Here is a 26,853-nt window from a genome sequence, read left to right on the forward strand (position 1 = left end):
AAAAAAAAAAAAAAAAAAAAAAAAAAAGTTTTAGTTAGTTTATGTGTATGAGCATTTGAATGTATATAAGTATGTATACCACTTGGTGCCATCAGAGATCTGGAAGGGGGTGTCAGATCTCCTGGAGCTGGAGTTATAAATGGTTGTGAGCAACCACGCAGGTGTTGGGAACTGAACTTAGGTCCTCTGCAAGAGCAACAAGTGCCCTTAATTGTTGAACCATTTCTCCAGTTCCTAGATCTTGACTTAAAAAAAAAAAAAAAAACAAAACAAACAAAGAAACAAACAAAGAAACAAAACCCCTATATTTTGGAAAGCATAGTTAATGTCAATCTTGTAATACTGCTGTGAGGTTTTAATTAAATTTCAACTTTCACAGAGGTTGTACCTTTTGGGAACTTGGAGATCTGAATTACAAGCTCACAGACCTCTAACAACCTACCCATGCTTATCAGAATCCTCCTGAAAGACTCCACTTTTATAGCTCAGCTCTAGTGCTTCTGTAATTTAAACCTAACATGTTCTCTTCCCTCCTCCCTGTGGCACCAACAAGAGTTTTCTCACCATCATCTTTCCACGTGGGGAGACGACACACATTCCGACACATGGCTACAAAACTATAAAAATAGTGCTCCAGGCTCTCATCTGACTTCTTGTCCAAACGAGAAATGACGCGGAACTGTGTCCAGTCAAAGGCTTTCTTTTCTTGGTCATACACAACACCAAAGGAAGATACTGTTCTATAGAAGTCGGCTTGCTCTCTTCTAGTCCACCTGAGAGTCAATCAGAGGAGAGATGAGCTGTTTTGTACTTTTAGAAACAAGATCTTGTTGTAACCCTGGGACCCAAGCTGGCCTTGAGTTCAAGATCTGCCTGCATCCTCTTCCTGAGTGCTGGGGTTACACATCTGTATTACTAAGCTTGGTGGTGGTTTGTGTATTTTACTGTTAAGTCAAACTGAGAGGAGAGGCTTACACCAAAAGAGGGAACTACTTTCAGATCTCCAGCTCCCCCTTTGGTACTGATCTCTCTTTTTAAAAGAGATGTAGGCTGTGCTATCTCTTGGTCATCGATTTTAGGAATTATCTAGTTAAACTTACACTTGTGGGAGATAAAGGCTAAAATATTAAAACACCACCTTCTATATTTTGCCTTTCTCTCATGACGATGCCAAAGGCAGACTCTGGGGTCTTTCTGTCCCATCTCTTCAACCTCTCCTACTGTGAAGGCAAGTGCTCTGACTCCTGTCATCCCTTAGTCTCTCCCTCCTATTATGTGGGTGGTAGCCTATGTCCATCACCTTTTCTGGGACACAAAGGTGCTCAACAGGATTAAGACAGTACTTAGAGAACAGGTAAGTTCCCGTCACCAGCCTTTATGAGGGTTCTTGGGTGTGGTGCTCCACCCCAGCTGGGAACAGAGGTTGGGATGAGGAATCAGTGGAAGAATGAGAAGAAGGAAGGAGATCTGTAGCTGTGCCAGATGCACTTCCAGATGTTGTACTGTCAGAGGGAGTACAAAGAAAAAGATAGAATTTTCTTTTAATTTGCTGGATTCTGCCTCAGAAGAAAAATAATCTAAAGACTGGGAACTGTAGCTCTGCTGTGTTCATTCCTAGCCTTACTAGCCTTTTTAGCTTAATTCTCATATGATCAAGTTAGAAAGCCTTACATCTAGGCATTGTACACAGAGGATCTTAGATCTATTTGCCTCCCCACTCACTATTGGAGGCTGTGGTTAAGAAATTCTGAATGCAGTGTCACCTGGGACTAACCCTTGTCCCCCCCCCGGCTATCAGCCTCCTCCTTGTCCCCTTACCCTGTGACCAGTTAGTTTAACATGTTACCTCTTTTGAGCTTCCTTGTTGATGAGGTCCATTTCTGAAGATCTCCTGAACACTTCCTCCTGAACCCAGTAACCTTGGTTACCTGGGCCTAAGATTTCAGGTCTGCACAGCTCCTTGCGGTTGCAGCGCTGGTAAATAGTGACCAGACGCCTAAGTCGAGCAGTAAGGGCAGAGGAAACTGGCCAGGGTGATTTGTCTGGGTCGGAGCCATCCTGGGCTTCAAACATCAGTGAGGACATTAGTATTTATACATGCAAATATAACAAGAGGGTCTTTCCTTGTTTGTTGATATACAAAGAAAACAGGCTTAGTGATTTAAAACAGCTGCTTTAACATCAGTCAGGAGTGAGGCTAGTGGGAAAGGCAACAATTTTGCTTTAAAAACAGCTTTACATTGTGGTCAGTGCTGTTCTTGCTTAAATACACACCTCTTTCTGGAGGGCAGAGTCACTCTACAGAAAGGGAAGAGCAAAATTCTGTTGCCTTCTTCACAAACAGTCGTGGCTCTATGCAGCTGACCCTTCTAACTACCAAAGCTCCAGTCAAGTTTGAACTGAGATACAAAGCAGCCCACACCAGTGAGATTACAGTCCCTTCTTTACTGGTCAGATTCTGTCCTGAAGACAGCACTTGTTTAACTTTTGCATCTGTTATTAAGTGGAGGAACTCAGAGACATGTGTCACTCTAGGGAAGCTTAATACAGGTCAACTTACTTTTAAGTCTCCTTAATGATAGCATTGATTTATGTAAACTCCACAGTAACTACAAACTGGGACCTTACTTTTCTTTGCCTGCAGGACACAGTCTCACCTGCCTGGCTGTCATCCTTCTTTTCACCAAAAATGCCATCACTTCCATCACTGGGACTCGCCTAGGGATAAATGAAGCCATTGCATCAGCGAAACTGCAGCCCAGAAGAAACGACTGAGAAAGGCCCTGCTGTAAGGACTATGCATGCACAGAAAAGCCTGCGGATGTCATAAGACCTAGACAGGCCTCACAACCACAGCTCACTTAGGCAGTTCCTCTCACATGCCCTCCCCCAAAGCTTCTTCCCACAAAGAATCAGGTTAAGAGGTGGGAAACTAAATTACATTTTATAAGCACCATTTCTGTTTTAGCTGGATATTTAAATATCTGTTTTGCCACCACCACTTTCAGTTTAATACTGTCATCTCACAAAGAGCATTTCTGTTTTTCATTGTGAAAAAGAGTCAGGCTATTGTTCATTATGGAAATGGACACTATTTTTCTAAAACATGACTGCTCCAGACATGGGCCCCAACGGTGTAAAACCCTAGGAACTTAAAATTAAGTTTTGAAGCTCCAAACAAATCTGGAGAAAGGACAGAGGCACAGAATTTGATGTGTCAGCGCATTAATGAAATCGCGTGGACAGATTGCTTCATTAGCTCTATCCTGTCTCAAAGTAAAACTTTACAAACGTTCTTTACAGATGATGATTTGGGACCAGGAAAGGATGTGCCCAAGGTAAGAGTGTTGTACTTGCAGGAAGACTGTGACAGTGAGTGAAGTGGCCCCTTGTCTAGTGAACTGTCTAGGATATTCACTTCTGGTGTTTATTGAAAGCACTTGCTACCCCCTGGACAGGAGAGAGGTGCTCTGACACAGTGAAAGTAGACAGACACATACAGCTTCTAATAATTAAAACTCAAAACATTCTTTTAGGCCCTGAAGCCATATATGGACCCAGGAGAGAAAATCCTAGAGAGAGTGCAGAGAAATAAGTCCATTTTCTGAATATGTATTTCTCCTGTGTAGAATGGGGCTGACAAAACCCTTCACGTGGCTCCTCTGGTTATCCTAACTATCTCTGGAGATAGAATATCACTATTCGTGTCTCACAGATCCAGAAAATTGCCCCCAGGAGCCTGAGTGAGTCACTCAGGGTCTCAGGCTAAAACACGGGTTTCAAATACAGGTAATCTGATTTGAAGACCAAATTATTATCTAAGAAAGAGTACCAAGAGAGTTCCAGAGAAAACTGGCTTAGGAGGGGAAAAGACACTTAGGACCAGGGAGCACTAGCTAAGCTGCCTTCTACTGTCCACAACTGTTCCCTGCTATTTAACAGAGCAGAAAGCTGAGGATAATCTATGATGCCATTTTGAAATGGTGTCAAAAAGTGCTTCCTCATCCTACTCTTTAGGAAGGTGAGAAAAACAAAAACCTCCCAGGGCCTTTAGATGGGGCCAGAACATTTGTGAGGTACTTAGAATGCTGACATTTTTAAGGATAGACACTGGCAGGGGAAAAATACTCTGGACATATAAAGCATGGTGGTAGAGTCCACAAGCCTATAAGGCAGAGTGACAAGTTCCCTCTCAAACCATAATGGCAGCTGACAAGGGCCTGCCCACAGCTACAGGCTCCCAGTGTGGCGTGAGGTCAGCACACGGCTTTCTCCTCCAGTCTATCCAGCAGTTTCTGCTGGTACATTTAGTAAATGTGAATAATCCTTGAGTAAACACTCACATAGGAAAGTTCTTGGTATAAATAAGTGCTTTGTCTGTATCCCATCTTTTGTAAAGCATTTCTCTTCAACTGAATGACAGAACATGGCCAAGTAACCAGATGAATGTGAGTCTGCTGCATGGGAAGCCAATGGTTGTACACATAAGGCCTCACAGCTGAGCTCACAGCCTGACATGGAACCCCAGTTTCTGCTTACATGGGGAAGACATGTTCATCTTAGACATAGGACTTCAGGTAAGGGACCCAGAGTGCTGATGACAAGGGACAGACAGAACACAACTTCTCCATCCTGAGAACAAAGCCTCTGTTCTGTGGCTTTGGGCAAGATGCTTCCTTCTCTCTAACTTCTTTTTGGATATGGAGAAAGTAACACTCAGCTTATTACAGGTGGTTGTGGAGTGTAGTGAGTAATCTACATGCTGGCACAAAGCCAATGCATTGACAGCTGGGAGCTGGGAGAGAGGGAATAGTAACAAACACTTAGCATTTCTCCTTTACCTGGGGTATATGCTCTGATGTAGACTCCAGAGGATTACCAACAGCAGTAGCAGTACCTACCACTGAGGTCTACTGAGTCTGGGGAAACTGCTGCAGAGGCTGCAGTCAGTATTGCATAAGAATTTTTAAAAGTTTATTGTTTTTTTTTTTCCTTTTTTTTTTTGGTTTTCAAGACAGGGTTTCTCTGAGTAGCCCTGGCTGTCCTGGAATTCACTTTGTAGACCAGGCTGGCCTGGAACTCAGAAATCCACCTGCCTCTGCCTCCCAAGTGCTGGGATTAAAGGCGTGCGCCACCACCGCCCGGCTAAAAGTTTATTGTTAAGAACCACTTTTAGACAGCTGGAGAAAGTGTGGAGTGGGGAAGTTGTAGGGAAATAATCATCAATGGTGAAGATGAGACTCAGATTAGAAGCAACTGCTGAGGAGCCTATAACTGCTATATGGCTATGCTGGGGAATGGACACACACTGTGCTCTCTGCGAAGTCATGCCAGCAGCTCAAAATGGCACAGCTACGGACATGATACTTCCCTACTGAGGAATGAGGTACATCTCCTTACTCAAAACTAGAAGGCCCAGTCTCCTTTGCTCATGGCTGCCCCTCCAGACCTGGCTGCCTCCCAGATTTTGTCTTGGTTGAGATGGCAATGGCAGTACAGACTTGGTGGGATCTGTAGACTCAGGGGATTTCTTCTATGCTTTTACCAAACCCCAGTGTCAACACAGCAGTTGGCCAAATAATGAGTATCCTGTAAGTGCTAGGCTCCAGGACTGCAACAGTGAGAAAAATCAAAAGCATTGGTTCTGGGGATTCTGTCTGGTGGGTGAGAGGGAAAGACAGGCAGTGGCTATGCACGCAGTCATCAACCGGGGGCTGCTGGGACAGGTCTGAGGTGATTCTTGAGCTAGACACTGAAGAAAGTAAAGGAGTCTGCAGAACACAAGGGTCTCTGTATATAGGCAACAAAGGTCTCAAGTCAAGAGTCAAAAAGACCCTGCTGGTGTTTTCATTTTGCAAGAAATCAAGCATCCTACTTTTGTATAAACTTTGTGGACAAAGTAGATCTAAAACCAAATGTCATAAAGCTCAGGTGTCTTATTACAGAGCCTGCAGGATCTAGAAGAGTGTGAGCAGATGAGAGACACTGCTCGAATCCTTTAGTTTGTTTAGGATTTATGTAGCTGACTGAGACTATGTGCTCTAATTTGTACAAAGGGGAAAGAATGATGCCTGTTTATAAGTATGAATAAAATTTACACACAGATAATACTGCTTTAGAGTATCTCCAACCCCTTAACCCACAAAAAATGGGTTCTTGTTCTGTTCCTGACTAAAGGTTCCTTACAGTAAGATTTGACCATTTAAGTCATAAAATTTCCTTACAAGCTTTTTTCCCCTCCTTCTCCCTGATCTCCCATTGGCTACAATTTCATCCTATTACAGCCTTCCTATTTTAGGAAGCACCCAAGACCCAGTCTAGACACTGGCAGCCAGAACTGCAGCACAGCAAAGACAGCACCTGCCACAAAGTACTGTGCTAACAAAAGCTGTTTCATTACTTGTTATCCCAACATGCACACCAGTGGATAAAGACTGTTGATAATTCTGGGTTTAGGATAATTCCAAACACAAATATTCTTAAAACTATGTATGTTTCATAAAAAACCCCAACTTCTGAACTTTGACCCTTATAGCTGGCAACTGTTTACTGATCAAAAGCATCGCAGACGTTGGAACAGACAGACAGGAGGGACAGACCTTATTGCTCCCATAGTTCCTCCCAACCCTGACCTTCTAAATGTCTTTAGAGAGAAAGACTAGTGTGTGAAGGTACCAGAGTGGTAAGGAGCTGGAGATGATTTAGGATAAGAAATATAAATGAATTAGGGTCTAGACACAACAGGTCTGCTGATCTCATGAAGTCAAAGCTGCTGTGGCTGCCTGATCAAGCCAGTCAACTCTAACACAGAGTGAGGGATAGGGGTGGAGAGTAGGATTGTGTGTGTGTGTGTGTGTGTGTGTGTGTGTGCGTGCATGCACAAGCACGCAGTAGGTTGATTGTGCTCTAATGAGTGAGCCCACCTTGGAGTACGTGCTCAGCATTTTGAGCAGTGATAACACCACTTTCCCACTCGGGCCACAAGCTTCTCAAGGACTTACTTCCTGTGTCGCAGAGGCTTGAGACACAGTGAACTGAAGCTGCTCAGGAAAGAGAAGGCTGAAGGAGAATGTGCTTAGGAAAGACAAAGCTGAGGGAGAATGTGCTTAGGAAAGAGAAGGCTGAGGGAGAATGTGCTTAGGAAAGAGAAGGCTGAGGGAGAATCTGCTTAGGAGAGAAAAGGCTGAGGGAGAATGCACGGCTCTAAGTAGAGTCACCAAAGGATAGTGCTGTGCACACTTCTGATATCAGAGTCCATGGCATTTGCCAGATACATCTGCTCTATTGCTCAAAGACAGAGTCTGCTCAAATGGCACTGGGCTCAGCCTTCGGCTCCAGGGGTATGCACACGTACCTGGTAAGCACTTAAGACAATTCCTATCAGAAAACAGTAGAGAGGGGGAAGAAAAACCCTGAAAACCACTTTTATCTAACAGGAAAAATAGCACATCACAAAATTCAACAGTTATTTATGATAAATAACTCAGGAACTAGAATTATAGAAATGTCTTTTGTTCTGATAAAGAGATCTACAAAAATAATCTGCAATTAGTATTATTTTATAATAAGAATTAAAAATACTTACTTATTTTGTGTTTATGAATGTTTTGCTGCATGTATGTATATGAACCCTATCAGTGCCTGGTCCCCTGGAACTGGAGTTATGGATAGTTATGAGCCACCATGTGGATGATGGGACTTGAACCCACATCTTTTATGAGATCAAGTGCTCTTAAACGAGGAGCCACCTCTCCAACCCCTAATTTTTTAATATTATTTTAAAGATAAATATTTATTCCACCAATATTACTCAATAAAAAGGTGCTAAAAGTTTCAGCCAGTACAATAATCCAAGAAAAGGAAAGAAGTTTTAAAATTCAGACCAGATAGGAAGAATTTTAACTTTGTATTTGCAGATAATGACAAAAAAAAAAAAAAAAAAAAAAAAAAAAAAAAAAAAAAAAAAAAAAAAAAAAAAAAAAAAAAAAAGAAATCCAAAGAAATTCACGAAAAGTGGCCTAGAATGGGTAAGTGAGCCCAAAACAGTTGAAGGGTACAGGTAGGCGACAATACAAACCAGATTTCTGCACACATTGGTAAGGAACATGGGAATGGACATGAGATCACAACAGCACTTAAAATCACTCCCAAGAAGAATCAATGAAATGAATTAGCAAGTGTGCAGAGTTTACACACTGATGAAAGAAACAGAAAGTGAAATAAATAACAATAGGCAGCAGCATACTATAATTTTAATTCTTATTGATAAAAAAGGGTTAATGTAACTCCTACTAAAGTTTCAGCAAGTCTCTGAACATATAGAAACTTTTTTTTATTAATTAAAGGCTTATTTATTTCCTGAGCATATACTACAGGAGTCAGCTCTCTTTCTATCACGAGGAGCCAATAAGTGAGCTTAGGTTTGGTAGCAAGTACCCTTACTGGCTGCGCCATGTTACCTGTCTAGATAAATTTACATAGAAATTTTACATGACAATTCTACATAGTTACATAGAAAGGCACAGAATAAGTAAAGGTCAAATAATTTTGAAAAGGAATAGAGTGAGAAGGGATCAGTTGGTTCAATTTTAAGACTTAACAATTTAGACTATGAACTACTGACAGGATGGAATAGAGAACACAGCAATGGAGCCTCACAAACAGGCCAACTGGGTTTTTTCAAAGGTACAAAAGTAACTTGATAAGGTTAAGAGTAACTATGGATCAACAGGATGGGAACAGGTTAAATTACCTTGATCTAATTTTTCATTATTTAAATTACAACTAACCTAAAATGGATCCTATGTTGGGGAGGGGAGGGTGGAAGAAACTCTAGGTTGCCAGGTAACAAGAGCTCTGAGACCAGGTACCATAAATACAACCCACAAAAGTGAAAATGAGAAAATCATTTCTTCAAATTAAAAACTCTTGCCACATTAAAGGCAACATGGAAAGGATAAAAAGACAAAACTATAAGATGAGAGAAAATATCTGCAAACCACCTATCTGATATCTAACTATCTGATATTTAACTAGGCAATGGTTGTGCACACCTTTAATCCCAGCACTCAGGAGACAGAGGCAGAGGATCTCTGACTTCAACATCAGCCTGGTCTACAGAATGAGTTTCAGGACAACCAGGGCTACAAAGAGAAACCCTGTCTCAAAAACAAAATAAAAAAACCAACCAAACAACAACAACAACAACAACAAAACCACAAAACTAGCATCTGGAATCTATCACAACCTCTAGGACAGCGCAATGACAGCAGAGCACGAGCACAGGGCATGTGAGAACGTGTACTGCACGAAGCACAGAAGTGGTCCCAGAACAGCAAGGCCAGCAACCACAGGGAGGTAGTGCTACACACAGCAGGTGGGCTATGGAAAACAGTGACAACGAAGTGCCAGAAGCATAGGTAGCAAGCACTTATTTACTGCCAGTGGGTAGCAAAACATGAATGGCACAACTACTCCAAAACAAAGTGGCAGTTTCTTAAACAAACAAATGTACATTATATAAACAATGCCATATCCATGTTATAGAATAACAATCAGCAACCACCCCTGCCCCCAACCTAAAACAAAAACAAAAAGGGAACCAACTATGGTTGGAACAGACAACCACCTGGATAGATTTTAAGATTATGACAATTAAAAAGAAATCTGTCAAAAGTTCATACTGGATGATTGCATTCTTAAAATAACACAGTTATGAAAATGGAGAAGAGGTCAATGATGTGGTAGAAGGGTCAAACAAATGGTTATGAGACAGAGACAAGACCTGTGCAGTCACTCAAATGTTCTGGCCTTGACTCTGTCAGGGTTACCATCCTGAATAGTAAATGATTTTACCTGACCTTACTCTGGAGGATACTGGGTACAGGACACTGTGTTTTACAACTATAGCTTTTTTTTATTTTCCCTGTTTTTGGTTTTTTGAGACAGGGTTTCTCTGTGTAGCCCTGGCTGTCCTGGAACTCACTCTGTAGACCAGGCTGGCCTCGAACTCAGAAATCCACCTGCCTCTGCCTCCCAAGTGCTGGGATTAAAGGCGTGCGCCACCACTGCCCAGCTACAACTGTATCTTAAACTGCAGCCATCTGAAAACATTTTTTAGAATACAAATGCAGTCAAGTTTGTATGCTTGGAGTTTCGGTACTAAAGGGTGATACAAAGAAAGCGCAGCAATGCAACCTCACTCCCCAAATGATGAAGTCCTCTCTCAGCAGGAAGGAGCATGCAGTAGCAATGCAGCAAATCTGACTCACCGTTTGCTTCTGGAGACCATCTAACTTGTCCTCAGCACTGTCTTCCTTATCGATGTTGCCTCTAAATGAAAGTAATCATATACCACTTAGGAGCTATGTAACCGCCAAGGGTGCTTGTAAGAAAGCCCTCCAGATCTAAAGGGAAGGCTAGTAGGTACCTTTCCCACAGGCACTCAAAATCCTAAGATTTTTCCTTTTCTTTTCAGAGAACCTTAGAGTCACTAAGAGTGAGAGAAACTACAGCCCAAGACTGTTATCATGTAGGTGGGTAAGGACTTCCATTCAACTGAGAGCTCACACGTGTGAGGCTGCAGCCTCGTGATCTACGCAGGCACACTTCAGCGTGTGCCTCAGGGCTGACTGTTCAACAACACTATCATTGAAAAAGTAACCACAGCCTGTCAAGAGCTGTCTCCACTTACAGCTGAAAGAGAACAGCTCTAGTCCAGACTGACTTAACTGTGCTAATCAAGTGCCCACTCGAAGCTCAGTGACTACTCCCACAAGGTCCTTTCTCTCTACCATCCCCTTATATGTCACACTTGGGACTCAGTTGGCTGCCTCTTGTCTCCTGGGCGCTTAACTACTGCTTGTCGTGATCCTTCACCTCTTAAGGTGGAAAGAAGCGCCAGCTGCTTAGGTGTTTCACTGGAGTCACCACAAACATAAAAGCTTTGAGCTACATGCAGGTACCTGAACCAGGGAGTGTTTTTTCTGAATCAGTTAATTTAACTAACACCAGGATGACCAGCCACACTAGGCCTTTGCCAATATCTCCCACAATACATACACTTTTACTATCCTAAGAAGAGAAAATGCCTTTGAGGAAGAGAGCATCATGGAGGCTGCAGTGTTCACAGAGGTCCCTGGCAATGCCAGGCTCCCATGGCTAGGTCTAACTACAGCTCTGGGCAATTCAAAGCATCTTGTCCTTAGCAGAGGAGAGATCTGGCCAAAGCTGACAATACACATTTAAGAGAGAAATTCTACTTTCTAAAAATATTTATATCTTGGAGAGCTATAGGTTTTAGCTGTTACTTTAGTTTTCCCGAGAACTCACACATTTGGAAATTATGCCAACAATAAATAAAAGTAAGCCAAAGAGAATGCTTCTATACGTTCTTGCGTACCACCCTTCACCATGTGAACTGCCACTACCTTAAAGAGCGGCTATTGAGTCTGCCTTACTCAGGGGTTATATGATTCTGGAATAAAACCAGCAATCAGATGAGGAACTTTATGATCAGGAAGGCTGTACTTGTGTCTGTGTAGTTTATTTGCCAGGGTGAAAAGACATAAATTCCCCTGAGAGCCCTCTGACCAGAATAAGATGACTGTGGTCAACAAGCTAGGCAGGATAATCAGCCTGGGCAATCCATGAAGGACAGGAATTGGGATTTGGTCCAAAGAACAAGTCTAAGGCATAGTAGGATAAACCCAAAGAAGCAATCTGAAGGACATGGGCACAGTACAGGCTTAAGAGAGATGTGGGACATTGAGGGAAACTGGTAGTTTGAGTGAGAAATGTCCCCACAGGCTCACATCTCTGGATACTTGGTTCCTAGTTTGGGAGCTTATGGAGCCTTTAAGAGGCAGAGCCTTGTTGTGAGGGAAGGGGATCACTGGGGATAGGCTTTGAGGATTTATAGCAGGGTTCCACTTCCTGTAGCCATGAAATGTGATCAACCACTTTCCTGCTCCCGCTGGTATATCCTTTCCCTTCAACTACAAACTCCCCTTTGGAATATTAAGACAAAACCCTCTTTCTGCTGTAATGCTCTTGGTCATGGTATTTCATCACAGCAACAGAAAAGTATGAATACATAAGGATACAGATTCCTGGTGTATATGGACTAGGACACAAATTGGTGGCAAGGCATGTGACATCAGAGTGGGCCTATATGGCTTCTCACCTTTCAGGAATGTCCGAAGTTCCATCTGTAACACCCTGCTCTGCAGAAAGGGACTTCTCATCAGGCATGCCGACTTTCTCCAGGAAGCAGAGCGCTGGGTCAGCCCGCATGGCATTGTACCTCTCATAACCTGAGCAGGCAGTGACAAGAGTCAGAAGTTAGGTCAGAACCTACCAGATCTGCCCCTGGTCTGTGACATTCACTTTGTCTCCCTTATTCAGTAAAAACCAAGGCAAAACAAACTCAAAATAATACTTATTTAGGATTAATGTGATCCTATGAGGTATCCTAATGGGAAAATTCTGGGGCTACTACAGAGATTTCTGGGCAGTTTCTTACTAAAACTACAATTTGTGTAAACATCATGTTTGTAGACAGACGCATGGGCCAGTCAGCTCTTACTGGTTTGCTGCTCTGCACAGCAAAGGGAAGCATATAAGTTACTTTTACAGCCTCTTCCACAACTCTGACAACCTGTTATATCCCAAATGGGCTTATTTTCATATAGTCCAACTCTATCTCATGAATTAGAAAACAAAGCTGAATAAAATGATGGATATATGTGCTGGACTGTGAATTGGACCATGGTGACGGTTTGCTGGGTTACTATACTTGGCCTGGTGTTATAAAGCCAGTACCACAAAATCCCCATACATACTTGCCAGGGCTTTGTAACTGCTCCTCATCACGTTTAAAGTAAACAAAAGGAATACTTTGACTCAGAAGATAAACTTTAAATACAATGAAACAATGAAAAAAAAATGCTTCATGTGTTTGCATGTGGAAGGCAGAAGTTGGTGTTAATGTGTTCCTCTATTGCTCTCCTTAATTACTGAGACAGGGTCTACCAGAGCTCACTGACTGCCTAGGGTGGCTCACCAGTGTGCTCAGGTCATATCTCTCTCTCTCTCTCTCTCTCTCTCTCTCTCTCTCTCTCTCTCTCTCTCTCTCTCTCTCTCGCTGTACTTTCCTCAGTTCCCAGTGTCAAAGCTTCAGGTATATGCCGCCATGCCCGCCCAGTTTTTATGTGGGTGCTGGAGATACAAATTTAGGTCCTTGTACTTATGTGTCAGGCACTTTCCAGATCAGCCCCACTCCATAGCCCCCCATAAATTGTACTTGAAGTAGGAAGATGTCTGGTATTTTACTGAACCCAAAAAAATCTTTTCTGTGTGTGGTAGAGGGTTGGGGTGAGGAGGTGCAGGGTGTCCTGAAGGCAGTAGAGAATATAATATAATCTTGTAAGACAAGGCTTGTCCAAGATAAAGACCAAATCTACTGTTATACCAACCTTCCAGTTCTACCTTACACTCCTGATGCTATGACCTACCTATACAATGTCTATACTCCCTAGAAACTGTAAGCCTTTTGCCCAAGCTGCTTTTGCCAGGGTATTCTACTGCAGCAACAGAGAAGGAGCTAATACAGTTTCAAAGAGCGCCTGCTGTGAGAGCATGAAGAGATGAATTCAGATCTGACATCCACATAGCAAAATAAAGCATGGCTGTGTGTGCCTATAACCTTAGTGCTGGGGTTGGGGGGAGATAGGAAGGTCTTTGGGGCTTGCTGGTCATCTGGTCTAGATGTAAAATGATGAGCTCCTCGTCTAGTGACAGAAACTGTCTCAAGAGAATAGGTATAGAGTGACAGAGAAGGTACCCAACATCTGCCTCTGACTGTCACATGCACACAAGGATGCATATCTGACAAGCCCATCCTCAATGAACGAGATGGATGCAGTCCGTCCTTAAGTACAGGCAAGAGAGAAGGATAAGATATCAAGCACATCCTTTGTGCCCACAGCTGCCCTTTTGAAGGTTATTAATAATATACTATAGAACTTTTATGAGTCACACATTCATCTGGGTAAGACTCCCAAATGGGCAGCTGCACGATTTGGTTTTCAGCATTGTCACGATCAGACAATGGACTGTTGGGCATTTGCAGGAATATATATAGCCTAGTCTTCATTGCTTGAGGGAGAAAGGATGGGGGTATTTGTGGAGGAGTAACCAGGAAGGGGGATATTATTTCAAAAAAAAAAAAACAAGATTGGATCTACATCTTATATCACGTATTATGCTAAATTCTATATTTCTTACAAGATACACACATAAACAATTCCTGTAGATATTAAAAAAAAAAAAAAAGAATAAGCTTTTTAGGTAACTGATCTGGAAGGATCAATTTCTTAAAAGCATACCGTGCTTGCCAGGCGGTGGTGGCGCACGCCTTTAATCCCAGCACTTGGGAGGCAGAGGCAAGTGGATTCTGAGTTCAAGGCCAGCCTGGTCTACAGAGTGAGTTCCAGGACAGCCAGGGCTATACAGAGAAACCCTGTCTCGAAAAACCAAAACAACAACAACAACAAACAACCAAACAAAAAACATACCGTGCTTGAACACGCCAATGAGAAGGGACTTATCTGCTTCGGCATCCCACCAGTCCACTGGGATCTCCACATAGTCAATGTCTGGCAGAAGCACATCCAGCTCTCTGTGTTAAGAAGAGTGTGGTCTCAAGTGTTCTTTCCATCCAGACAGAACACAAAAGCTACTGAACCCTCAAATGAACCCCATTCCCAGCTGAATGCTCAAGTAACAATATAGACAATCCAGAAGGTTGCAGCTCAATATCTCTTATCATTCACAAAGCTGTTGAAATACAGGTACTTGATTCCTGGACTCCACTTGAGACTTGAGGAGCATCTACCCTCAGGCGACCCTGTGCAATGTAGTTTTGTGTATTAAAGTAGTTTTGATATGCATCTTTAGTTAAGAATCAGAGCAAAAGTCTCTGACATACTAGTCATGGAAGGACAACATTTCCCTGAAGTGACAGAACTAAGATATGACTGAATTCTTAAAATAATATTACCTAAATTATCTTGCCTCAGAGTTTATATTGGTAAAATTTCAGTTATAAAGAGGGCCTTTCAGAAACTAAGTTATCTGTTAGGTCAAAACTAATCATTGTATAAACATAGTTCATGCATAGCTCAGGGACATATGCCAGGATTGGCAAACCTGCTACCACCAGCTCCACTGGGATTCTGTCCATGTTCTTAGGAGCACATGGATTCTTGGTTCACTGCTTTTCTTTTCCTTTTTCTTTTTTTCTTTTTTTTGTTTTTTCGAGACAGGGTTTCTCTGTGTAGCTCTGGCTGTCCTGGAACTCACTCTGTAGACCAGGCTGGCCTCAAACTCAGAAATCTGCCTGCCTCTGCCTCCCAAGTGCTGGGATTAAAGGCGTGTGCCACCACTGCCCAGCTCACTGTTTTTCTTTACCTGAGTTTTCTCAAAAGGTTTTGGGGCTTGGATGGAAGAACATACCTGGAGAGATGGGTTCTCTGTCTAGGATGGTTTCTCTGTAGCACTTGACAACTGCCCATAGGACTCTTGGGACTGATAGAAGCCTAACTGTTCTGTGTCAGGCCCAACTCCCTGTCTGAGGTTAGTGTTCCCTGACCCCAGCTTTTCAGAAGCCTACTGATTTCTGTACAGTGCCATAGGAGAAATGACCTTTTTGGGATGAGTGTCATTTATACATTAGCCTAAACAGGACCCATGACTGACCAAGAAGAAAGCACAAGTCTTTCTTCTTGTCTGGGTAGCTGCCTTGGGCAGGGTAGAAACACGGGTCTCCTGAAACAACAGGCTGAATCTGGCCAATCTCTCAGCAGGCAATTTACATAAATTACTTAACTCTGAGACCTATATGGTCAATGTTTTACCTGGCAGGAGTTCCCTCAAATGCCTTATCGGCTGCTTCTCCCAGTATCTCAGCTTTTAGGTAGTATAGCATCCGGACTCTCAGAAGCACCCTAGGAAGAAAGAAGAACACATTAGTGCAATACTCTGGCACCGAAGACTGAAAATACACTATCAACTAAGATAGGGAAATTAATAAGCAGCAGCAGAGGGAGGCTGTCCTGACTGGTTCTTGGAAGTTGGGCTATAAAAAGCCTCTGGGTACAGAACGTATTGTAGGAGTGGAGACTGCTAAAGAAGGTGGGGGTGGAAGTGGGGGAAAGGATCTCTTTGTGGGTACCCCAGAAACCTACTGTCTGCGTGGGGAAACAGGAGGCCGACTCACTTGTTACAGTGCTGCTTGAGGTGTTTCTTGTAGCCATCATCGTGTAGGACCACCTCAGGATTGCAGGTGGCCAGCCAGTCTGCATTCTTCAGTTCTGGGAGCAAGAGCTGGTTTTTTGTCTTTTTTCCTTTCCTTCCTCTGGGGACTGGGGCAGACAGGCCTGAAATGGAGAGATAGTAAAGCATATAGATGAGCCAAAGGGCTTCAACATGGGCATTAAAACTGGGCTGGGTACAGAAATAAGATGGTGGGCTCCGGTGCACAGACTGTCTCAAGTCCACAACATTCAAGATGGTCAGGAAGATTTAATGAATGCCCTGCGAACCTCAAGGAAGGAATTTTAATTAAAGTTATTACCCAGCCATCCCTTTTGGGTCTTATGGTCTAATAGGAAGAAGGAGACCTGAAGAAGCTTTGGCTAAGTACTGAGAAGTACAACACAAGAAAAGGCATGCCAGAAGTGACAAGAACAGAATGGAGAAATTAAAAAGGTGAGACACAGAGCTCAAGGAGTGAGTCCCCAGTCAAGGGATTCCTGATGGACTCAGGAGACAGAGCAACAGCACATGTGGGAAATGGCAAGGCAACACAGGCACCCACGACCCCACAGACGACCTCAGCAGAGCCACTTCCCCTCTTACCTGAGTGGTTCTGGAGGACCTGAACTTGCCCGTCTTTGGAAGGTGTGATTAGCTCCCAAATAAAACTCTTGATTTTTTCATCCCCTTTGTAATGCTTGACACAGTATACCAGCAGGGCCCGGCAAATCATTTCCATATCCTTCTCATTCAGGGGCCACTTAAATCGCCCATGAGTCAGGATGTCCTTCCACCGGCCCCAGCTGATGGTGAGAAATCAGAATGTGTTGGAGGAAGAGCCACTAACATAGCCTCCATACAACAGGAATCAAAGAGACAAGATATTCTCCATCCTCTTACAGGTGTATAAGTTACCCCCAAAGCTTCGTCTTGAAAAGCCTATGAGGACTTTATGACTACAGTGCCCCACTTGTCACTAAGGTGATATACACTGGGACATATGGCTGCTGAACTGTTAAGTAATATGAGGGGCAAAGAATAAGTTTGGAATTGAGAAAGTGCAGCTGGAGTGACCACTGTATAATCAATCATGCTTTATCCACAACATTCGTTACTCTGATTCCTTATAATACATTCCTAGGTGGGAGAAAAAAAAAATCAGTACCAGGCAGCAAACTAGTATCAGAGATCAGCTGTGCTGTGGGTTTAAGCAGATCACAGTATGAGGTGATGAGGGGTTCTGGGTACAAAGCACAGCTATCTTTTGCTACAGCAGATGTCATTAGCCTGCACCCAGAGGGAGCTAGAAGCTCACAGCAAAAATCTCAAGGACTTAAAAAGATAGTGGGGCTAGCAGAAGCCCCGTCCCCCTAAGCAGAGCCAGTACCTACCCAAAGATGAGCAGGTTCTTTTCTACTCGGAAGCACTCAGCGCGGAGGTAGCGTCTGGCTTTGTCACTAAGGCGCCTGGACCTTGTGGGCCTTTCATCAGAGTCACTGTCTAACTCTGAGAACTCCATAAGCTCATCCTCCTCAAAAGAGTTGTAGTGTTTGGTCTGCTTCCTCACACGTGGCCGGTCAATCACTAAGCTTTCCTGGAAATGGAGAAGATTCCAGGAGAAGACTGTGGGGAGGAGGCCCTCTTGTCTTTATTCCCTACCACAGTGCATAAGCACCCTGCTGCTGTTCCTCAGGGCGCATCTGAGAAAGAACCAGCCCATGTCAGCCTCTGGCAGGGAAAGCCAGATTCCAGGTCACCTTGCATCATCCAACCTTTCAGACGGATCCAGTCAGAACTTCAGTCAATCTCTGAACCTTCCAAATATGCAGAGACCGAATAATAGATGCTAAAGCTAGCTTTCTTAAGTCTAACTAAAGTTTCTACTTTTCCTACCCCTCCCCACCCCTTTAAAGAAATTTTTTTGTCACCCTATTCAGCAGGAAGAAGTTACAGAGAGTCATCAGCCCAAGTCTCTCGGCTGGGGTGTCTGGTAATGGTTATTTTACAAATTATAAATAAGTTGTCATTTTAAGGGATAATTTGGGAATGGTCATAATTTTGAACAGGGAGGAAATAAGTGGAATGGACTATGTAGCCATAATCTTAATTGGTAGAAATCTTTATAATTGATGCAAAGTTGAAGTTATAATTCCTTATATTGGTACAGAATTTATCTTGATACAGATTTAAGACTTTCATTGGTGTGAATTTCTTATATTGACACAAAATTTGAGATTAAACTTGTTACTCTTAGAGTAACAAGTGCCTATGCAACTCATTTAAGAATTTAAAACTAAGACCCAATCCTAATTAACTGTTATTACAAACTGTTTTTAGATGATTAAGCAACACAAGTTAAGGGCCAGATAGCAAACTCATGATTATGTTAGATTCTGAATTAATTATAAGAAGGTGTTTTCATTATATTTCAATCAGAAAGCTAAGAGTATTCAACGTTTAAGAGTTCAGATTACCTTATATATAAAGATAGTCTTAAAAAACATCAGAAATCCACAAAATGTGACATTTAATGTTATTTAATCATTTGACAATGAGGCATGTCTGCTCCTGACAGCACTCCCTCTTTGTTCAAAGAAACTGATTATCAGTGTAGTTGCTCCAGTTGTGGGTAGATAGCCACTGGGCAGAAACTGCCTATTTCATCTACAGACAAAATACTTTCTGGGAAAAGGACACATTATGCAGAATAGTCGACTGATAGCTCTGCCAATACAGGGTAGACAGTCCATCATAATCCTGCTTGGCAAAGGTCTGTCAGATAATCCTGGACCAGAAGGCTGAAGACAGATGTTCCAATGTTATAAGAAATCAGGAGGCTGTCCAGGCAGTCAGCAGTCTCTACAATTGTTTAAGTTTGAAAAGCTGTGCTTGGTGCTTCCTATAATACCCTGGTGATATCTGAGTCGTTCTCGGATCTCTGACAGGCATGGTTTGCAGATGATGTTAAAGGCTAATCTAGACAATCCAGGGAGAGAATCATAATTCTTTAAGTTAGGAATGGTGGTAGAGTACTTTATCTAACTGACAACTATGATGGACTAGATATCATTTGTATATCATAGTGTGTAATTTACATGATTTTTATGGTTTTGTTCAATTTATGTCTGGGAGAAGAGCTTTCTTTCTTTCTTTCTTTCTTTCTTTCTTTCTTTCTTTCTTTCTTTCTTTCTTTCTTTCTTTCTTTCTTTTTATTGGACAGAAAAGGTGAGGTGTAGGGATGGATCAGAGGCTAAGGTCCTGTTCTGTAGTTGGTTCTTGATTTATCAGTAAAGACATCATGGGTCAATTACTGGGCAGATGGAATAGGTGGGACTTCCAGGTCGCCGCAGGCGAGTACACAGAAGTGAGGAGAGGAGAGGAGACGGGAGGGGAGGGGAGGGGAGGGGAAGGAGAAAGACTGTTAGAGTTTTCCATACTTCTGAGGAAGAAAGGTGACCAGCTATGTGAGATCTCAGATGGAGTATGGTCACTCCTACAGGCACGTGTTGGGGGTGTTCAGCTGGGATTAAAGGTAACTGAGCAATTAAAATTGAGAACAGATTTAGGGTGCTGAGCTAAGAGTATTGGAGAGGGCATGTCAGCCACAGGAGTTTAATAATGCCCAGCAATTGAGCCACTTAGGCAAGATAAAACTGAACAACTGTGTGTTTATGTTTTGTATCTGTGGATTCAAGGGAATCTGGGTGGGGGCTGCTAATGGAGTCCATTCCTGGATCTTAGGTGGGGTAGTAAAAGCTACTTGCAACAGTATACCTGCTGTATCTAATGACCACAGAGAGGGCAAGCAGAGGGAATTCTCAGGGACTTGCTCAAGCTGTTGTTTCTTAGTCCCTAGCACTGTCACCACTGTCTGTTGTTTCTGCTGTCATTCTAGCAAGCAAAGCCCCCATGTGCCCAAAGTGGCAGTCTTCTCTTGCCAGGAAAGACTGGAGTGGGGAGCCCAGCTGTTATGCTCAGCATGCAGATAGCAGTCTGAGCTCTGGAGACAGGACAGGTGAGAGGATTCCATCTGCTCAGGAACTTTCTGAAGAAATTACATGCTGATACATCCATCATCTGCCTCCTTTAGGTATGTCTACTAACCTTTTGCTAAAAGGTAAAATTCCTAGCTTAGGAATCTTATTTCAGTGGCTTCATTGGACATACCAATTGCTTTTTTTCTAGCCCCAGTATATTCTTCTCCTTAACCCTTCTTTATACACTTCTTCCCAAGGCCAGATGAAACTCCAACACTTGTCAGTGCAGCCCAGGCAGTCAATTTCTAGTATCACTGTGCCTCAGTGACCCAGTGTCCTGCCACTGTGGAGTGCTCTGGTTGCTTTTTGCTACCTCTAGGTTAGGAGATCTCCACCCACCCACTTGTCCTGCCCACAGAGTGGCTCCTTGATGTACTTTGAGCAGGCAATTATAGCAGCTCAGAATTCTCTTTAAGGAGGAGAAATGACTTTCTATTTGGAGAAAAGAAGTTGGGTTAAGGAACTATCAATAGTTATGCTCACTACAACATAACAGTTATGTGGGTTTTGCTTACTGACTTAGCTAGATTACAATAAGAAACTGTCTTCCAGGTCTGTGGGCCACAGAGCTCAACCTACACTTAAGAAAATAGGAAGAGAGACCGTGCATCATCCTGAAGGGAGGCAATGACATCAGGGATAAAGGACGGAGAACTAATATTTTATAGGTGTCTCATAGCTGGCCAGGAAGCAGTGCCAATCGTATTCACAGTGTGACCATGATTCTGATGTTGAGGCATCAATATCTCCTTTCCCACTTGTGTGGGTAAGCTCAAGAGGGCTGTATAAAGGCACAGTCTAGTTTTATTCTGGCACCCATGGTCTCTCCTGTGTACAAAAATGGGAAAAAAACCTGAGGCACTATTTAAAAAAATAAATAAAAGAACATAAAAGCTAAAGCCAGCAAGTATTTTGTTTTTTTCCTTCCTTTTAATTGCCAAGAGGTGAGGTGAGGGTACTTTTAGAGAAGTACTGGCCCAATTACAAGTCCCACCTCTACCTGCATTTACCTAACTTCTTGGGCACCCAGTAGATTACATATCCCACTAGCCACTGTGACTTAACAGTTGACATCCATCAAGAGCTGTCTGATTTTAACTAAGAATCAAGACTCCTGAGTAAACAGTGGCCTGAGCTATGTAAGCATGGCCCCATGCAATCCCAACGAAGTGTTTAGTGGAAAAGAATATGCTGTACCTTTTCATTATTTGCTTCAGTGTCTAATTCAGCGATTTTAGCCCATTTCTGCCAAAAATTAGGATCATCCAAGGAAATATCGGTTCTGTTTCCTGAAGCCACAAAACTAGCCTGTGAAAGAGACAAAAGTTAACTAGTTTGAACAGAATACAAAACAAATACCAAACCTAATTTCAAATGCACAGGAAACACAAAAGCCACCATGTCCAAACTAAAAACCATAACAGTACTATGAAAGTCTTAAATCTTAAAACAATTCATTTTTCTTCCTTTTAAAGACTGAGTAAAGACATCAAAATCTCAATTTAAAGGCTCATTTTCTTGAAACTTAAAAACTTCAAAGTAAAAAGACAACCCCTTTAAACAATAGCAACTATTACCTGATGTCTAGTGTGATATACAAATAGCATTTATTTGCTTGCTTTTTAAGTATGACCAAGGACACTGAAGCTGGCCTTAGATGTGCAATATTCTTGCTTTATCAGCATACTGGGAGCTGGAATTAAACTTACTATGCAGTCTAGGCTAGCCTACAGTCTGTGATCCTTAGGCTCTCAAGTATTTAAACAAGAGTTATGCACTGTGATGCTTGACTAAAATGTCGTATAAAAGGTTATCTTCTCTCCCCTCCCCTTCCATTAAGACAGAGTCCTATGCATCTCAGGCTGACTTTCCCCTCCCCTTCCATTAAGACAGAGTCCTATGCATCTCAGGCTGCCTTTCCCCTCCCCTCCCATTAAGACAGCGTCCTATGCATCTCAGGCTGCCTTTGGGCTCATTATATAGCTAAGGATGATGACCTTGAACTTCTTCTCCCCCTGCTTCCATCTCCTCCACCTCTGGTGCTGGATTACAGATATACTAAGCTCAGCTTTATGTGGTGCCAGAAACTGAATGCAGGGCTTAGTGCATGCCATACAGGTACTCTACCACTACCAACTGAATTAGATTCCAAGCTACCAGGTCCTAAAGGGTTCAATTTAGAAGATTTTCTTTTTTAACTTTCAGTTTTATAGTAAGTAAGTTAAGTACTTGCTTTAAAAATGGCATCGGGGTGGAAGGCAAAGCCTGGTAGTATAGAACTTTAATCCCAGAACCTGGGAGGCAGAGAGGCAGGTAAATCTCTGTGAGTTTTAAACCAGTGAGAGCTACAAAAAGACCATGTCTGAAAAAAAAAATCTCCAAACTCCAAACCAACCAACAAAAACAGCAACGAAAAACCCAAAGAAGGCACTGAGCTGGGTAGAGGCCCAGTGGGTAAAGTGGGTGCTCTGCAAGGGTGGAGACTGGAGTCTGTACCTGTATGATCAAGCTTAGCAGGAGTGGCAGTACACTTAGGAGGCAGACACAGGGCAAGATGGTAGGATTTATTATCTTGAATCATTGAGTTCCAAGTTTAGGGAGAGATCCTATCTCAATATAAATAAAATGGAGAATAATCAAAGTAGACATCTAATGTCATGCATGTGCACATGCATATTTTAAACATGCATGAATATCACACATTAAAAGAATGATACTGGGTTGGTATGAGGTGTTGAATGAGATACAATTTACCTATATTTCCTCTACCATCACAAAATGCTCTCCTGAACAAATCTTGACATGAGATAGGAGACTGATCACAACAGGCCTCAAAAGCTCCCATTGGAATTAGCAGAGTCAGCAGCCAGGGCAACCTGTGGATAAATCTGTAGAGTCTAAAACCCAGTGACCTGAACAACAGAGGTGGGTGATCCTTAGTCAAGTGGCTGGGAATCTTTTAAAAAACCCATTCCTGTGAAATGAAAATACCTGCTTGAATTTGAGGAATGGAACGTGCAGTTGATGTCCACTCTGACAGTGTTAAAAGAAAACTTTACAAAAGCATGAAGACGTTCACTCGAGGGTTCTGGAGCAGTTCTTATAAAGGACAGAAAAAAGTACAGACTACTGTCTACCTGCATGTGGCCGCTCGCTTTTCTTTACTATGGTCTGTCTCTCTAAGTGTCTACATCAAGAGATTGTACTTGGAGGAACAGAAGCTGTATTGATAAGCTAAAAGAACACTGCTCCCTTCCCTTTCCAAATGACCACAGGGTGTGGGTGTTGGCGGAGGGGCACCTACCTTGGCAAAAGTGGACCCCTTCCCTTCTGACTGGATGGTGATGGTGTGGGTTCTTCTCTGTAGAATCTGGTCTATGTCTTCTTCACAGAACTTGGAGCCTTCGTCCTCCTCGTCCATTAAAGCTCCATATGCACCTTTCCGGAGCAAATCCTCCACTTCCATCTTTGAGAGCTGCTGTACCTGAGCAGGTCACCAAAGTGAAAGATGCATAGGAGAAAGAGCCTCAAATGTGGTCCTCATCATTCAGGAGAGAGCTGCCCTACTAACTGCACACATCAGGAAGACAAGCCAGATGAAGGTGCCCTGGCTACGCTGCAGGGCAGCAAGGCAGGCAATTTTCTTATAAGGAACCCTGAAACAATAACATATGAGCCAAGGGCCTAACATTCTTCAGGACACTGGTTATCATCAAGTGTCATAAGCTATTAAAACTATGCACCATTGGAGAGAATATACCTGACATCTCATTTTAATATTTTGGTTTGAGTTTATATCTTTAAAGCTTCTAGATGTGCCACATGAGCTGAGAAAAAATGATTGATTCATTATTAAATAAGTACATTTATATTAGAAATGATGTCACTCCTTAACTAAAAAAAGGAGCCTGTGCCAAGTGTGATCTTTCAGCCACTTGTTGAAAACAGGAAATGGAGTTCAAAATATCCTTTCCTGGTTCTAATTAACAATCTGGTTCTCTTTATTTCAATCACAAGAAGAATTCCATGGCTCCCAGGATGGGCAATTTGAAGTATGATGGTTAGCAACACATGCATAGCTAGGGTACTAAAGTTTTAGTTCTATTTCTGATGCTCTAAGCCCAATGATGGACTCCGATATGCTGTTCTGTATTTGACAACAAATTAAGAACGTTAGCAGTAATTCTTAACCCTCTCCAATCCAGACCAAAAATATTTGTTGTCATCGTTTTGAGACTGGGTCTTAATGTACCCAAGTAGGCCTTGAAAATTCACTGTGTAGCAGAAGCTTATCTTGATCGTCTGACTGTCCTGCCTCCACTTCCCATGTGCTGGGATTATAAGCATGTGTTACTATGCCCAGCTAGACAAAGAGGTTAATTGTCATACTTCAAGCTATTTTGTTCATTTATTATTCACTGATCATCACACAATGAACACCTTTGAAATACTGTGCATTGTTCAGGTCATAGGAACACAGACAACACTGACCCCATCACATCATCAAAAAGGTCAAAGTCAAGCTAGAGAGATGGCTCCAGGGTTAAGGGCACCTGCTGCTCTTACAGAGGCATGGCTCCCAGCACCTACATGACAGCTAACAACTATCTGTAACTCCAGTTACAGGGGATGAGAGACCCTTTCCTGGAATCTGCAGCTACCAAGGCATATACATGGTACACATGCATACATGCAGGCAAGCACTCATACACATAAAATAGAAACAAGTAAATCTTAACAGGAAAAAGCAGCTCAAAGTCTGGTTTGTGAGATGAGGTAAGGTAACAAATCCATTATAAAAATGTTAGGCCTTTGGCATATATGCATATTCGCGTGCTCATGTGTACACACACACACACACACACACACACACACACACACACACACACGCGCACACACACACACCAGAAAATGTTAAACCTACCATTTAGCTTTATTTAAATGTTATTGCATACTGAGCAGCCCTAGTACACCCTGGCTCCCAGACTGCCTTTATCCATTCAGAAGATGCAGGGACTGCCTCCAGAGAGGATTCTGTTACTGGGGACTACCTAACTGTGCTATGGAGGGCTGAGTCAAATGGTGAAAGGGAACCCAGAAACAGCTTTCAGAAGGAAAACCCTGACAAGTGTTCCTTCTTGGTTTACTTTTGAGACAGTCTATCTATCCCAAACTGGTCTGACTCAGAGAACTATCTGCCTGGTGCTAGGATCAAAGGCACACACTCCTCGGTGCTCTGGGCAGGTGCAATGTACTCACTCCATTGGTGCTGCCCTTTCTGTTGATGTCCTGAAGAATAGCCTTGTCCAGGCCCAGCTTCAGGCTGGCCTTGTCAAACATCTCCCGCTCATAGGAGTTTCGAGTGATTAGACGATACACTTTCACGGCTTTGCTCTGGCCTATACGATGACACCGGGCCTGAGCCTAGGAAGAAGGGTCACATATTTTCTTTTATTAGATGTTTTCTTTATTTACAGTATCTCCTTTCCCAGGTTCCCCTCCAAAAGAAAAAAGAAAAAGAAAATAAAATAAGAAAAAAAAAACCCCAAAACTGAAACAATCCCCTGTTCCCTCCTCCCTCCCCCTGCTCACCACCCCACCCTCTCCCACTTCCTGGCCCTGGCATTCTCCTACACTGGGGCATAGAACCTTCACAGGGCCAAGGTCCTCTCTTCCCATTGATGACTGATTTGGCCATTCTCTGCTACACACATGCTGCTGGAGCCATTAGTCCCCCCATGTGTACTCTTTGGTTGGAGTTTTAGTCCCTGGGAGCTCTGAGAGTACTAGTTAGTTCATATTGTTGTTCGTGCTAAGGGGCTGCAAACACTTCAGCTCCTTGGGTCCTTCCTCTAGCTCCTTCATTGGGGACCCTGTACTCAGTCCAATGGATGGCTGTGAGTCTCTACTTCAGTATTAGGCACTATCAGAGCCTCTCCGGAGACAGCTATATCAGGCTCCTGTCAGCCAGCACTTGCTGATATCCACAATAGTGTCTGGATTTGATGATTGAATATGGGAAGGATTCCCAGGTGGAGCAGTCTCTGGATTGTCCTTCCTTTTTTGTCACCATATTTATACATTCACATTTCACATGGATACAATGGCAGAAGCCCCTGTGGGGTGAGTGGTCAACTTTCACAGCTGGTGTCTTGTCCTATTGGGAGTCACTCCTCTTTTTACCAACAGGTTCACACACTACTGGGTAGAGAGGCAAAGCAACGGAAAGGACACAGCTGTCCTCTCCCCCGGGCTCACGGTCTCTGTGCAGGCATGTTGGATGGTGAGGCTGCCCTACCTTTGTGAATGTCTCAGAGGCAAGTACCTGCTTCTCTTCTATTTTTAAATTTCAGACACTGACAAAACCAGAGAAAAGCATAGTAACCCTTGTGGACAACCTTGCTTCCTTCCTACCACTCTCCATAATGGTGACTGCCACGCACACTTGCGTGATGGCGGTATTTGAGGCAAAAACTTCAAGGAAAGTCAGCCTCCTGCC

At 42.9% G+C, this 26,853-nt stretch overlaps 1 protein-coding gene across 4 annotated transcripts in view; it reads right to left on the minus strand.

Annotated features, from left to right (window-relative positions):
• Chd6 (chromodomain helicase DNA binding protein 6) overlaps nt 1-26,853 on the minus strand; it is a 171,361-nt gene that overhangs the window by 20,601 nt on the left and 123,907 nt on the right. For all 4 annotated transcript variants that reach the window (XM_031372625.1, XM_031372624.1, XM_031372623.1 and 1 more), the window contains 13 exons: nt 25,614-25,778; nt 23,659-23,838; nt 21,552-21,662; nt 17,709-17,911; nt 16,921-17,120; nt 16,280-16,439; nt 15,918-16,007; nt 14,577-14,680; nt 12,185-12,314; nt 10,272-10,332; nt 2,658-2,718; nt 1,847-2,063; nt 565-773 (listed from right to left, as the gene is read on the minus strand). In XM_031372625.1, coding sequence (XP_031228485.1) covers nt 565-773; nt 1,847-2,063; nt 2,658-2,718; nt 10,272-10,332; nt 12,185-12,314; nt 14,577-14,680; nt 15,918-16,007; nt 16,280-16,439; nt 16,921-17,120; nt 17,709-17,911; nt 21,552-21,662; nt 23,659-23,838; nt 25,614-25,778 — 1,891 coding nt within the window. The remainder of the gene's footprint in view (nt 1-564; nt 774-1,846; nt 2,064-2,657; nt 2,719-10,271; nt 10,333-12,184; nt 12,315-14,576; nt 14,681-15,917; nt 16,008-16,279; nt 16,440-16,920; nt 17,121-17,708; nt 17,912-21,551; nt 21,663-23,658; nt 23,839-25,613; nt 25,779-26,853) is intronic.

This window comes from Mastomys coucha, unplaced genomic scaffold (assembly GCF_008632895.1).
Source record: "Mastomys coucha isolate ucsf_1 unplaced genomic scaffold, UCSF_Mcou_1 pScaffold15, whole genome shotgun sequence".
Classification (NCBI taxonomy): Eukaryota; Metazoa; Chordata; class Mammalia; order Rodentia; family Muridae; genus Mastomys; species Mastomys coucha.